The sequence below is a fragment of the Thamnophis elegans genome, chromosome 1 (assembly GCF_009769535.1).
Source record: "Thamnophis elegans isolate rThaEle1 chromosome 1, rThaEle1.pri, whole genome shotgun sequence".
Classification (NCBI taxonomy): domain Eukaryota; kingdom Metazoa; phylum Chordata; class Lepidosauria; order Squamata; family Colubridae; genus Thamnophis; species Thamnophis elegans.
The window spans coordinates 66,094,213-66,108,149 of record NC_045541.1 but is presented as its reverse complement, the minus strand read 5'-3'; the positions used below and the strand labels follow the sequence as shown (position 1 = coordinate 66,108,149).

General features: G+C 43.0%; 1 protein-coding gene across 4 annotated transcripts in view; it reads right to left on the bottom strand.

Annotated features, from left to right (window-relative positions):
- The window catches only part of PLEKHG3 (pleckstrin homology and RhoGEF domain containing G3), a 56,600-nt gene that overhangs the window by 2,654 nt on the left and 40,009 nt on the right, over window positions 1-13,937 (bottom strand). For 3 of the 4 annotated variants that reach the window (XM_032218175.1, XM_032218166.1, XM_032218182.1), the window contains 7 exons: window positions 13,436-13,469; window positions 12,873-12,974; window positions 9,185-9,277; window positions 7,054-7,092; window positions 6,388-6,398; window positions 4,759-4,851; window positions 2,715-4,146 (listed from right to left, as the gene is read on the bottom strand). In XM_032218175.1, the coding sequence (XP_032074066.1) occupies window positions 2,715-4,146; window positions 4,759-4,851; window positions 6,388-6,398; window positions 7,054-7,092; window positions 9,185-9,277; window positions 12,873-12,974; window positions 13,436-13,469 (1,804 nt within the window). The remainder of the gene's footprint in view (window positions 1-2,714; window positions 4,147-4,758; window positions 4,852-6,387; window positions 6,399-7,053; window positions 7,093-9,184; window positions 9,278-12,872; window positions 12,975-13,435; window positions 13,470-13,937) is intronic. The other variant, XM_032218190.1, reaches the window with a different exon arrangement.

Genomic DNA, 13,937 nt, shown 5'->3' with positions numbered 1-13,937 from the left:
CTCAGTGGGATTGGGAAGTCCATTTTTTCTCCTGCAACCTAACACTCTTGCCTAGTTAGCAGCAGCTCTGCACTCACAAATCACGTATTTATAGGAGGAACCAAAAATGAGAATCTGCATCTCTATAACCTTGGGTATTAAGAGTGGCAATGTGCTGGTTATAATATCCTAAACATTCAAGACAAAAAGTATCTCTTTCCTCACTCCTCTCATACCTCTCTTGATTCTATTTTTAAACCTAAATGGAACTCAGAAATTTAATCTTACTAGGTTACATCTGAAAAATCATATATTTGTTTCTATCCAAAGTAAGAACACTTAATACTATTCCAGTTATGTCAATTAAGGGAACAGGACATGATAAAAGAACGGATATTTTGTCGATGAAGAATGATTCAACCAAAACATCTAATTCAGTAGAATATTTGCAATTCAGGGTTGAGTTATGGAGTTCTTAATGGTCTTTGAGCTTGGTTGTTTTCTTGCAGAAATTTAATTACCCAACTGGGTAACAGGTGCTCTTTTTTATATACCGTGGCTTGCCCTTCATTGTTGGAAGTTGGGTAATGAAACGTCTGCAAGAGAGCACCAAGGACTCCACAATCTCTAATTCTCCTAAAAGGGATCTATTAGATGCTATTGAAAACAGACCGATAGTGTAAAATGGATTTCAAGTGGTTCTTTCTTCTTTCTTTGAAAGAAGATGTAGCCAATGTTAAACATGTTTTAGTCTATGAGTAAAAAAATCTTGTGCCTACAAAGATTTGGAGAACTTCCAATATTTATATACTTATTTTTATTTACTAAATGTTTATACCACCCATCTCACTACCCCAGGCTATAATAATATTTATTTCCAAGAACCAAGCTTGTCTGGGATTATGGAAGTTGATCCAAAATATCTAGAAGATACTAGATTATCTAATCCTGAATTAAACCCTTCTCAATTGGATGATATACAGGTAGTCCTTAACTTAAAACTTAAGTTAACAAAACCTTATGGTCACTTCTTGTATTTATGGCCATTGCAGCATTCTTAGGGTCATGTGATCAAAGTTCAGGTGCTTGGCAACTGGTGTGCATTTGCGATAGTTGCAGCATCCCAAAATCACGTGATCATCATTTATGAGTTTCCAAGCCAGTTTCTGATAGGCAAAGTCAATGGGGAAAGCCAGAGTCCCTTAACAACTGCAGTGATTCTTGTCAACCATGGCAAAAGAAGTCATAACATTGGGCATCAACAACTGCCTTGCTTAGCAATGGAAATTCTGGTCCCAATTGTGGTCATAAATCGAGGATGGCTTGAGATATATTCTTATGGGTGTTCTAAAACCATATTTAGAAGCTTCAATTGGCATACAAAATAGGAATCAAAGATGTTTCTAGAGTTCTGCTTTTCAGATCACTTTATTGCAGCTTTGTTTAACCACTAGCTAGAATTCCTTTCTGGTTCAGTTCAAGATGGTATATATTATGCACCAAACTTTAAATGAGCCATTCTAAACTCCTGTCCACTCAGTTAATTAAAGCTTCCAGTATTTTAAGCAAGCCGGGAGAAAGTTATTATCCTAAATGGCTCAAGACCAGCATATTGAAAGGTCTTCATATATCTATTCTCCTGCTCCATCATCAGAGATCCTGCTCCTCATATAGTGGCCAATAAAATGATGTCTCCATGCAGTGTTGAGTTTTCAGGACTTCCTGAAGTGTGGCATCTTAATTCATTAATTCTCAAAGTGGTAGGGCAGGGGTTTCCCTGATGACCTAGCTTATAAATATATCCCTATTTGTTTGACCTATTATGGGATACGGTAGTCCTTGACATACAACCTTTAATTTAGTCACCATTCAAAGTCACAACCACACTGAAAAAATGACTTATGACCAGTCCTCACACTTCCAATCATTGTGGCATCTCCAAGGTCACACAATCAAAATGTAAACACTTGGATTAGTGGCGTGTATTTATGCTGGTTGTAGCATCCTGGGTTCATGTGATCACCGTTTATGACCCTCCCAGCTACCTTCCAAAATGGAGGAAGATGAATTCATTTAATGACTGCATCATTTGCTTAGCAACTGCACTCATTCATTTAACAACCATGGCCAAAAAAAAGGTAATAAAAGTGGGCACAAACTTACTTAACCACCACTTGTTTAGCAATGGAAATTCTGATTCCAATTGTGGTTGTATGTTGAGGACTCCCTGTAACTCCTAGCTGAGCCTGGCTGATCTCAAAAAGCTAAACTGGGTTTGGTTTGGTTAGCATTTAATCAGGATTAATTAATGAAATCCCGGGGCTCTCAGCTAGACTGGAAAGACAAAAAGAAATCCCAATAGAAGGCAATGACAAAGCTCTACACTATTGCCAAGGGAATTTTTTTTGCTAACTGATATTGCTTATTATAATGTGCTAATGTTCCCCATGTTACATTTTTTACATTGTAGGATTTTAATACTGCAAGCCACCTTGGAATTCTACCAAAACAAAAAGATACGATAAAAGCAAATTTATAATATAGTACCCTAAGAGATCAATTGCCTGCAGTTTTTAGAGGCAAAGCATTTGTCTTTTCTTTTATTAAGGCAAGGAAAGGCAAGCCTGTGGAACAGACAAATAGTAATAATCTGTCTTTCTTTCCACAGCAACCTTACTTCTAGGTATTGCTGTAATTAAGATAATAGCAACAAATGTCTTCTTGGCCATACATACCTTTGTCTCTCTTAACCACTCCCTGTTGGCCAGTTGACGTGTTTCTCTGCATCTCCTCCTCTACTTCAGCAAGTCGCCTGCGCATGGGTGGTTTCTGGTTCTTAATCCGGAGGCTGTATTGGCGGGCCAACTGGTAGACTTTGTTCCTCACCTTCTCTGTCAGCTCAGCCTCAGTGAGATGAGCCAGCCGCATTATGTGAGGGGGCATCTGAGAGAAACTCTGATCTTGATCACAGCTCTCTAACTCTTCTGCTGCTTTCCAGGGTAATCTGGATGGCATGGTCTGCTCCACAGGAGCCTTGTCCGCAGGAGGGGACACCACTGGCTCCTCCTCTACTATGTCCCCAAGATCGTCATCCTCCAGTATAAGAAGTGGTTCATGAAAGTCAAAGCCATTCTCCTGATTTCCGAGCCTGTCTTTCAAATAAGACTCAGTCTGGCCCAGACTCCCATTTGTTTTGCGCTCCCTACAATCTTCTGTCTTCTTGTTCCAGTGCTTGCTCTTTGGTTGCTCCATTTCGTCCCAGAGTTTAATCATCTCATTAGGCGACCTGAACTCTGCTTCAGTGATAGGCATTGGATTCTCCTCCCTGGTTGTCTCCAAATGGGGAGACGGGAGTGTAGCACCAGGCCTATTTGAAAGCATCAAGGATACTGCCTTGCCTGCTACACTACTGTCCAAGGGGGGAGGTCTCTTCCTCTTCAGCATCTCCTGCCCAGGCTCTGGCTGGGGAAGACTGTTTATCCGAAAAACAGAATTTCTCACCAGCCCTTTGGGAATGAAGGAGAGGCTCTCCCTCCGTCTGACACTGAAGTTAGCATCCTGGTGTTCAGCATAATCATAGTAACTCTTGATCTTGTCCAGCAGCAGCCGGTCCTGGTGGGACAGCATTGATTCCTTCCGTCGACAAGAAGAATTGTCAGGCTCAAGCAGACCAGGCCGCACTGCACCATTAGAAGCACCGTTGCAAGGTTCAGCAGAGGGCTCTGGCAGGATGCTGCAACTCTGGGAGTCCACAGTAGTGCAGCCATTGTTGTAACACACAGCCTTCTCTCCCCCTTCCAAGCTCAGAATGCTGCTGCTCCGGCTGGCCATCTTTGGTGTGAGGTAGCCCTTCTCTTCCTCGAGGACCAAACTATTGCGACGGGAGAGGCTGCTGGCAAAGCGCTCTGCAATGATACTGGCCTGATCTAGCACAGAAAAGGGGAGGATGCTGCTGGACTGCGGTGCATGACCATCTTCTTCCTCCTCTTCCTCCTCACTGCTCAAAGGCTTCAGTTCTTCCACATTTTCAGCAGACTCCATGATATTTGAACTTTGATCCAGGAGTCCATGGTGATCTAGATCTGGATGCTGAGGGCTCTCTTGTAGACATTCTTCCCTACGTGAAGGAATGTCTAACACTTTGTCAAGCTCAATAGGCGATCGAACCTGGGAACACATCAAAGAGAAGAGATGAAGAGAGAAGGGATCTCAATGACAATGATTTGAGCCTTTACATCAGTGTTGACTCTATTAGTCCCTAAAGTTTTCTTGGCAAGATTTCCTAAATGGTTTGCCATTGCCTTTTTCCTAGGACTGAGAGAGTGTTATTGGGCCAAGATACACAGCTGGCTTTGTGCTTTAGGCAAGACTAGAACTCATAGTCTTCAGGTTTCTAGTCTGCCTTAATCACTATATCAAACTCTCTCACACTGATTCTTACCCAAATTAAATTACTGTAATGACAGTTGGATGGTTATGTATTATGAGCCGTGGTGGCGCAATGTTTAGAATGCAGTACTGCAGGCTACTTCTGCTGCCTGCCGGCTGCCTGTAATTCATCAGTTTGATTCTCACCGGTTCAAGGTTGACTCAGCTTTCCATCCTTCTCAGGTCAGTTTATCTGAATACAGTATATAAACATAAATCATTTTACATGCTGCATCTCTTCTGGGCAGCATAAATTGCCGACCAGATGGTGTTGTACATGATGCAAATAATAGAAATAATTAATAGGCTGAGCTTTGATCAGAGCTGCATTATCTGCCAGAATTCACCTACCTTTGGCACAGATGACACAATCTCCACAATCCTCTCTCTAATGCTAGAAGAGTGGTCTTGTTTGGGTCCTTCCTGTGTCTTGTGGCCCTTGCCCTGAACCAAAATAGCAATGATCTTGTTAGAGGGCTAAATGGTTGGTTCTGAGAACAAAACCATTGTGTTTATGCTGGACTATCAGACAAGAGCAGCCAAATATTTCTATTCACTCTCTATTATCATTCTGGTATAACTTAAGTCTTATTTGTGTCCCCGTGTATACAACTGGGGGGGGGGGAGGTAGTGTACGCCAGTTATTGAACTATATTCAAGAATGATCAAAAGTCTCTATGCAGGCCCAAGACTAATATTCCAGCTACTGGATACAGCAATAAGCTAAGCAAATGGAAGGAGAATATATGTCAGTGGGATGTCAGCTCACCTTCTGCCCAGGCACAAAATAGTTTGCAGCCAGCCATAACACCAACCTTTATTCTGTCCGGTAGCAGGTTTTATATCCTACAACATTTAGCTATTATACGTTCAATCTTTTTTAAAATATGCAGGCTGATCAATGCTTTTGAATATATGCCTCAGTCCCGGAGCCAAGGAAGGGTCCAAAAGAGCATGGAATGGAATTTGTCAAGGGGATGACTTAAAGATGAACATTATATCATTTACTGAATGATTAATTTAGCAGAGCTTTCCTTGCACATGAACAAATAGATTAAAAACTGATTTCAACAGAGACAAAGCAAATGGATCCAAGAATTGTCTGTTGTTATCAAGCGCAAATACAGTTAGGTTGTGTGGCGACAGCGTAAAGCGCAGGAGTCAGTTGGTAGTGCCACTTAATAATTAAGAGCCCTACATGCAATGCTTTTCTTTTAGAGATACCGTCTAGGGCTCTAGGTCCTAGTTGGTCTATACCAACCTTGGTCCAGTTCCAACTGAATTAGAAGATTTAAGGAGCGCAGCCTAAGCCATGCACTAAGCCAACATGCAGGAGGGAGGAGTGCAGCAGAGACTCAACAGGCACCTCACCGTGCTGCCCAGGAGAAAGCAAAGTATTGGCCCGATAGTGCCAGCAATGGAGGACTGCCATCAAGGAGCTTGGCAAAGTCTGACCCCTGCTCCGTTTCCTACCAGCCTGTCCTCCTCTCCTCTTCTTCTTCTTCCTCTTCCTCCTCTTCTTCTTCTTCCTCTTCCTCCTCCTCAGCTCCATTCTCTTCCTCGCAGCCCTGTCTCTTCTCACTGCCATCACTTTCAGCCAGCTCTTCAGAAGATTCCTGGGGAAGGGGCTGCTGATCCTCCTCTTGGGATAAGCTGTTGGGGATTTGTGGGGGTTCCCCAAACTCCAGAAGGGCTCCATCACTATCTGCATGCTATGTGAAGTCAGGGTAGTAAGGGGGTCCTTTAGAAAGGTCTTGGCAAGGGGATGCTATGACAACAGGACTTCTCAATGGTTCCATTTCTTCAAGAGCTACAGAATATGGCTTAGGGCAAAGGTGAGTGCCCTCCCACTGGCAGGTCGGATTAAGCCTTAAGAAGCATTTTAAGGGACTGAGGGCTCAACAAAAGGCACCCATTACTTTTAATTCCTTTAAGGGGGGGGGGCTGTTTTCCAACCTTTTCAAAAATTCTGAATCTTACCTTTAATCCTACTGAATATTTGCAGCACATAAAAGGAGAAGGAAGGAGACAGTTAGAGGACAAAAGGCAGAGTTTCATTTCCTTGCTCAGTTATGTATCTGGCATACTATTTGATCCCTAGGTCCCTTCTCCATTTGCCGGGGGGGGGGGGGGGGGCACATAGAATCAGAAGACCTGAACAATACGCAAGTGCTAAATATATACATATACATATACATATACATATACATATACATATACATATACATATACATATACATATACATACATACATACATACATACATACATACATACATACATCTTTTATGCAGTTTGAAAGGCATATCTCTGATCATTAGAGAGAGGCTTATAATTAGAAATAGAAAAAAAGGCAAATGGGTGAGTGCAGGCAGCCCACAAGCTGTGCCTGACTCCACCATCTGTTTACAGCTAATATAATACCCCCAGACAGTGTTGCCAAATATGGCAGCAAAACACTAATTGTGAACCATGCAATTCTCCTCTCCTTTGTGTAAATAAGGGTAAAACTCCCTTTGTGTCTTCAATCCTCCAAACCCTGGTTGAGAAATTCTGGGTGGAAATTCTAAAGAATCACCAAATTCATCACTTGCCTAATGATAGAGAATAGCTTATATTTACAAGTTAGTCCGTTTGGCTTCCTTACCTTTGTCACTCAGTTGCTTGAGGATCTGTTTTGTTGGCTCTGTGATAAAAACACAACAAACATTTCCAAGATCAGTGCCTGAAGGAAGCTGTATCAAGTACAGGAGCACCCAAGACATTTCAGAGGATGAAAGCACCAGCACCAGCTTTAGCCACAGCCTCAACCTGCCAAAAAGACCGCAACTTAAAGCACCCAAGTGGAGACCACACACACCAGCTTTTCCTGCAGATGGCAGGGAACATGCCTCTCAGACAGCACCATCAATTGCCTTCTCTAAGCCACCAGCACTAAGTAAACCAAAGCACAGGTGGTCAAAATGTTCTTGGATTTTAGAACTCTTAATGCAATGTAAGGCTATGTATCATGTGAGCATGTGCACACGCTCAAAAATAATAGCCTCAAGCATTCAGCCTATTCTGCAGTCAGAATACCTAATGCAAACAATGGTCTCTTCCCCCAAGCCCGGGTCCTGCCTGTGAGATGGAAGGAAATTGAAAACGACTGTCCTAACAGTGGCCTCTTTTCCGTATCCCAAAAATGAGGCTGCCAAAGTTGCTGTCCTCTATGAAGGCAGGGGTGGTGAGTTTTGTTGCTGTTGTGGGACAAGGAGGCCTCTTTCTCCCATGGCTGCAAGTGGGATCTCTCCCATCTTCACAAGGGTCTTCTCTGCCATGCCCCCTAGGAAAGCCCCACAGCTGCCTTTAGAGCTGGCAAGCATTTAAGTTATTGGTAGGAATACTGGTCTTGTGGACAACCCTTCACAAGATGAAGAGCCGAGGTGGCGCAGTGGTTAAATGCAGCATGCAGGCTACTTCAGCTGACTGCAGTTCTGCAGTTCTGCGGTTCAAATCTCCACTGGCTCAGGGTTGACTCAGCCTTCCATCCTTCCGAGGTGGGTTAAAATGAGGACCGGATTGTTGTTGGGGCAATATGCTGACTCTGTAAACCGCTTAGAGAGGGCTGAAAGCCCTATGAAGCGGTATATAAGTCTAACTGCTATAAGATAAGGGGGAGGGGAAGGGAGGGGAGAGGAGAGACCTTTGGTTCTGTTGTCTCTGGCAGCCCAAAGTGCAATGTTCCTAGAGATACAGAACCCCATGGCCAGGTGGGGAAAGATTACTGGGCAATGGGGCCATCAACTACAGTATCCATATATAGGAAAGCTTATTTCCAATGGGAAATACTATTTCCTGCCAGATTGCTTGGATGAAGGCTGATTCCAATGTGGAAAACTACATAACCACAAGGACACAGGCCATCCCAGGATCAGGGCAAAGGAGCTCGGTGGCTGATGCCATAGTAGGACTCTAATCATTTCCTTGTACTAAGGGATTCGTTCTGTTGGTTAAAAGACCCACAACTCTAAAAAGGATTTCATTTTGGGGGGGAACAAAAAGGCTAGAACTTTGTGCACAACAATATCAAGCTTTACATTCTTAACTGCTCAAGACCTGCTTGGCCTTTTTGGGCTCCTGATATATTAAGAACATTTCCTTTATATCTTTAAAAGTCAAAGAACTAGAACTGCTCATTAAAAAAAAAGGAAAAGAGCACAATTAGGTCCATTATTTCCATTGCTAAGCAAGGAGATTGTGAGATGAGTCAAGCCCGATTTTATGACCTTTTTGCCATGGCCATTAAGCAAATCACTGCCGTAAATGAACCATGTGGTTGTTAAATGAATCAGGCTTCCCTCTTTGACTTTGATTGTTGAAAGCCAGCTGGGAAAGTTGCAAATGGCCATCTCATATGAGCCAGGATGTTGCAACCGTCGTAAACACCCAAACTTTGATTACATGCCCGTGGGCAATGCTGCGGTGGTTAAAAGTGTGCGGACCAGTCACAAGCCATGTTTTTCAGTGCGGTTGTAAATTTAATCAGTAAATGAGTGGTGTAAGTCAAGGACTACCTGTATTAACCACTTCAATTGTGGTGAAGTGCTGGATGCATAACCCTCTGAGTAAGAACTACCTTAGCCTGCTGGTGGGGACTGAGAGGTATGTTCAGCCATGAATACTCATGCAAAACTACTCTAGAGATAATGCTGGACCCAATTCAGAAGCTTCCCAGCCCTTTGCTTTCCATTCCAGAACACCTGGCTGCAGACCCACAAACTAACGGAAGCTCGCACCCGATTTTCTGCGACTTTTAGGAGCTGCCGCAGCTGTGAAGTTGTGGAGTCCATCTAAGAGCTTCTCAGCACTGGTTTTGCCACAGAACGGTTCTATGAATAGGACATAAGACGTTAGCACCAGTGGCTTTAGCTGAACTGTTCACCAAATTAGGAGTCATTGTAAAGCTTGCCAAATAGTCAACAAAGGAATGACAGCCCAGCTATGCTTTCCTTCCTCTTGTGCAATGCTTGTTTTCTGTCAAGCGAAAGTTATAAAAAGGAGCTCCCATTGATAGGAAGCTCACCAGAGAACAGCATGGAAAAATAGAGTGCTCATATGTTTCTTTGCCAAACAGTTTGGGTTTAATTTTTATCTATTACTGTTTTTTTCACAGTAACAAAAAGGCTTCCTTTGTTGGCCATGTTTGTTGGCTTTGCAAAAAAACGGAATCCTGCTTAGTCTGCCATTCTACCCCGGAAGCCCATAGACCTTTTGAAACTCTCAGTCTGGGTAGATAATGTTGTGGCCCGCTAACGGCCAGCGAATCGGGCAGCAAATTCGGACAGTGAGGAGGTTGGGGAGGAGCATGGGCCAGTCCTGGAGTCTGGAGAAGGCTCTGATGAGGGCTATGTGTCGGAGGCAGAGAGGGGGTCAGAGCCATATGCCAGTTATCAGCTTCTTTCAGAATCAGACATCAGTGAGGCAGACGAACAGCTGGAGCCTGTTCCCAGTGTGCGCATGGACAGAGTTGCCAGATGAAGGGAACATCTAAATAATGGGTTGATTTGGGAGTAAGGCCACAGGTGGACAATGAATGGCCCCTCCCAGAGGAAATAAAAGAGAAGCAAAAGGAGAGAGGCGTTTGCAGGAGACAATTAGTTCGCTTAATTGGTTGGTGACTCTCCGAGACTCCTTGCCAGGTTTTGCAGATATCGGCCTGGCAGCTCTCCAGGCCAGATAAGGTCTGTGACTGTAAATCCTCCCTTGAAAGACTTTGCTGGATGTGAATGAGCAGAATTCACAGTCAATTAATAAAAGGGGTTTTTGTCGGGACAAGGAGTTTGCTTCATGCTCTTAGGAAGCCTAGGTCAGAACAGATAATCAAGATTTTAACAGTTCTATCCACACATGAGTTTCTCTTATGATTAGGCATGTGACAGAAAGAACGGAGCTGCATCTTCTGACTTCACCCCTGCCGGCTCTTGAACCCTGTCATCTATATATTTGAAGATGAGTTCTCATATGGGGAGCCTGGGGTGGATAGGTGGGTGTCCCACATGATTTACAAACCTTCATGCTCAGGATGGCATAGAACCAGAATCAACAGGAAGCATCTGCAACTGTTTCAATAAAAATTCAACAACTGCTGCTGCCTAAACATGGAGTCAAGGCAACTGGTTCCTTTGGACAAATAGGTTTCTAACTCTTAAAATAGTCTTTGTTAAGACCCCTTTAATATTCTAGAAATATGATGAATTCAAATTGGCTGGCCTAAATCACCTCATGATGGGAAAATTCTCCTCCCTCCCACACAGGCTGCTGAACCGCAAGGGCCAGCTTCCTTCACCGCTAGGCACACCCACCGAAGATTAAAATCTATACGTAAGACTTTTGCGCTCTTCATCAGAGCATTAAAGAACTAAACTTGACTCACACACATCTTTGGGTAAGGTAAAGAGGCTGAGTAGGCCCAAATGGAATTTAGATACTCATGCATATTGAAACAGAAATTACAATATCCAAATGTCATTCAGTAAAACAAGAACCAGCTTGGCCAGTCTTGTACTAACTTGCAGGCTTTCCACTACACCAAATTCTGGAGCAATTCAGAAAAAAAACCGGCCCAGCAACTTAACTTAGCAGCTGCTTCGGTCAAAGGGTGGGAGGCAAACATGCTCATTTCCTGTAAGGGCCCTGCAATGTTGCCTCAAAAATATGACAGTCAAAATACAACAACCACACTTATGTAGTAAATGCTATGTAACTATTCTGTTCCACTGAGTTTTGACAGAAACTTGGCCCAAATATTATGGACGAATGAAAAGTATCTCATAAAAGAGGGGATTTTATACCCCCACCCCAATGAATTGGATCAGATTAAAGGGCACTAGCCCAGCCCAAACATCCCATTTCCAAAAAATAAACATTACTTCTGAGGTAATTTATCTGCTGGATCGCTCCATTTCTGGCTAGCTCTGTTATGGATATAACCTGCAGCTTCCCAGGTCAATTCATCACTTCCTAACATTTTCTGAATCACCATTTTCCCAAGGAAATTAATCAGCCGTGATTCAAAAGTGTCCCCGAATGCTGGCTGGGGAATTCTGGGAGTTGAAGTCCGGACATCTTCAAGTTGCCAAGGTTGAGAAACACTGCTCTGGGTCTTTTCTTTGTTCTTTGGTCCCATATTTCACTTCACAACAACTCATTTTAGTAACCTCACTTCAACTGCTAAATCACCGTTCTTCAGAAACGGAGGTGATAAGAGCACTCTATCTTCAAGGGAAAATTCCCATAGAAGTGTCCAAAATACACGAATCTATACTCCTCACCTGCTGTGTATGTGAGATGTGCCAAAAAAAAAAATTCCCTGTCAGCTGTCCTGAGATCTAGAGCAAAATATAAAAAAGCCTAATAACATCCCAAACCAAAACAGGCTGGAGGATCCACCAACAGAAATAAAAAGTTCTAAATGTAATCCTTGACGTACGACTATAATGGAGCTTGCCCATTACAGTTGAATGTTGTAATGCTCGTAAAACAGTTGCGTGACTGACACAATTTAATAACATTTTTGCATCAGTCTTTAAGTAAACCAATGGTTTGCTATGGGCACAGTTTTGCCAAAACCCAGAAGTGATGGTTTTTCACAAAACCATAGTAAAATGCAGTTATGACCACAGGATGCTGCAAATGGTCACAAACATGGCTGTATTGCTGAGCACCCAAAGCTTGATCATGTGACCACAGAGGGGACCTGACCACCAGAACTTTGAATCCAGGCCATAAATCCCCTTTTCAGGTTGGTTGCAACTCAGTGGTGGGTTTCAAAAATTTTTCGAACCTACTCTGTGGGTGTGGCCTCCTTTGTGGGAGTGGCTTGCTGGCCATGTGACCTGGTGGGAGTGGCTTGCCAGCCATGTGTTTACTTTCTGTCCCTCTCCCTCCCTCCCTCCCTCCCTCCCTCTCTCTCTCTCTCTCTCTCTTTCCTTCCTTTTGTCTCTCTGTCCCTTTTTCCTTTTTTTCTTTCATCTCTCTCACTTTTTCTTTCTTTTTTCTTTTTTATTTCTTTCTTTCTTCCTTCCTTTCTCTTTCTCTCTCTGTGTGAGTCTGTGTGAGTCTGTGTGTGTGTGTGGGGGGGGTGTTTCAAAAAATTTTGGAACCTCTTCTGTAGGTGTGGCCTGCTTTCCAGGTCCACTGGTGGAACCTCTTCTAATCGGTTGGGTAGATTTGACGAACCAGTTCTACCGAACAGGTGCGAACTGGTAGGAACCCACCTCTGTTGCAACTTCAATGATCACTAAGTGATAAGTGGAGGACTACCTGTAATCTAAACCTTCCAGAGATCTTCTCACAATTGTCTTCTCATTCAATTGCTGCTGATCAGAGTTTGCATCAGCAGGGCCTGCAACATTCACTCCCTGGACATAGAAGCAACAATTTCTTTTTGACATACCCGACCCCGACCCCCCCCATACAATTTACCTGATTGTCGACGTCCAGACCGATTCCGTTTAAGGATGTCTTCAGGCTGTTGGCATGATAAGGATTTCAAATGCTCAGGACTGTATTTGAAGTGAGGAGGATCTGAAAGGAGTAGACACGTGTTTGTGAAAAAGACATCAATTATATCTGTTATGTCTGACCAGAATGTAGAATACATGAGGGAATGGAATTCTAATTGGGTCTGGGTCTTAAGAATACTGCAAGCCCATGTTACCTCCTGATTTACAAGAACAAGCGTCATTTTACTCTTAATCCCTTTAATATTGAATTGTACAAAGAAGCCAAGACAGTGACAAAGATATTAAAAATACAGGAGACAGAACTTGGAATAGCTATAAGGGATGATGAATCCACATTCTGTTTATTATTGCTTTTTCCATCCTGTAAAATTCCCCCAAGTTGATGAAATAATCTAATATAGAATTTAACCTCTCCAGATGGGGTGTTATAACATATTTATTGACTGCATGTACCAATGATGCAGTGGACAGAAAGAATGAAACAGGAAACAGACACCTGAGACAAGAAGAGGGGAAACTTACAGAACGAGTCCATTTCCAAGATGGCTTCTTTGGCCTGAAGAAAAGGTAGAATTGCTTTAGTGGTTGTGGTTCCACAAATAAAGAAACAAAGCTGTGATACTGAAATGAGTATATGCCAACCCCTTTGTCATTCCCAAAGAAGAGACAGAGGAATAGAGAGGAGATATTTCTCTCCACTTAATTTTCGTGTGCAAAAAATACAAGAACAAATTCCTCTGCTTCAGGCATTAACCTTTAATGCGGTTGGATACTAACTGCCAACCTAAGCATAAGCACCAACATCCACATAGATATTCCCCATCCCTTTTAGAAGAATTCTTATGTTTAAAAATTATCATTGGACTTTCAAAGATTTGTAAAGAGGGTGAATGTATACTAAAGGGATTCAGGGGAAAAAATACACAGGACGACCAAGATGTCTCCAGGTGGACTGGAAAGGCTCATTTTCAGCTCCCAACAGCTCCAGCCAGCATGGCCAATGATTTTACTAGGTGCTATTTTG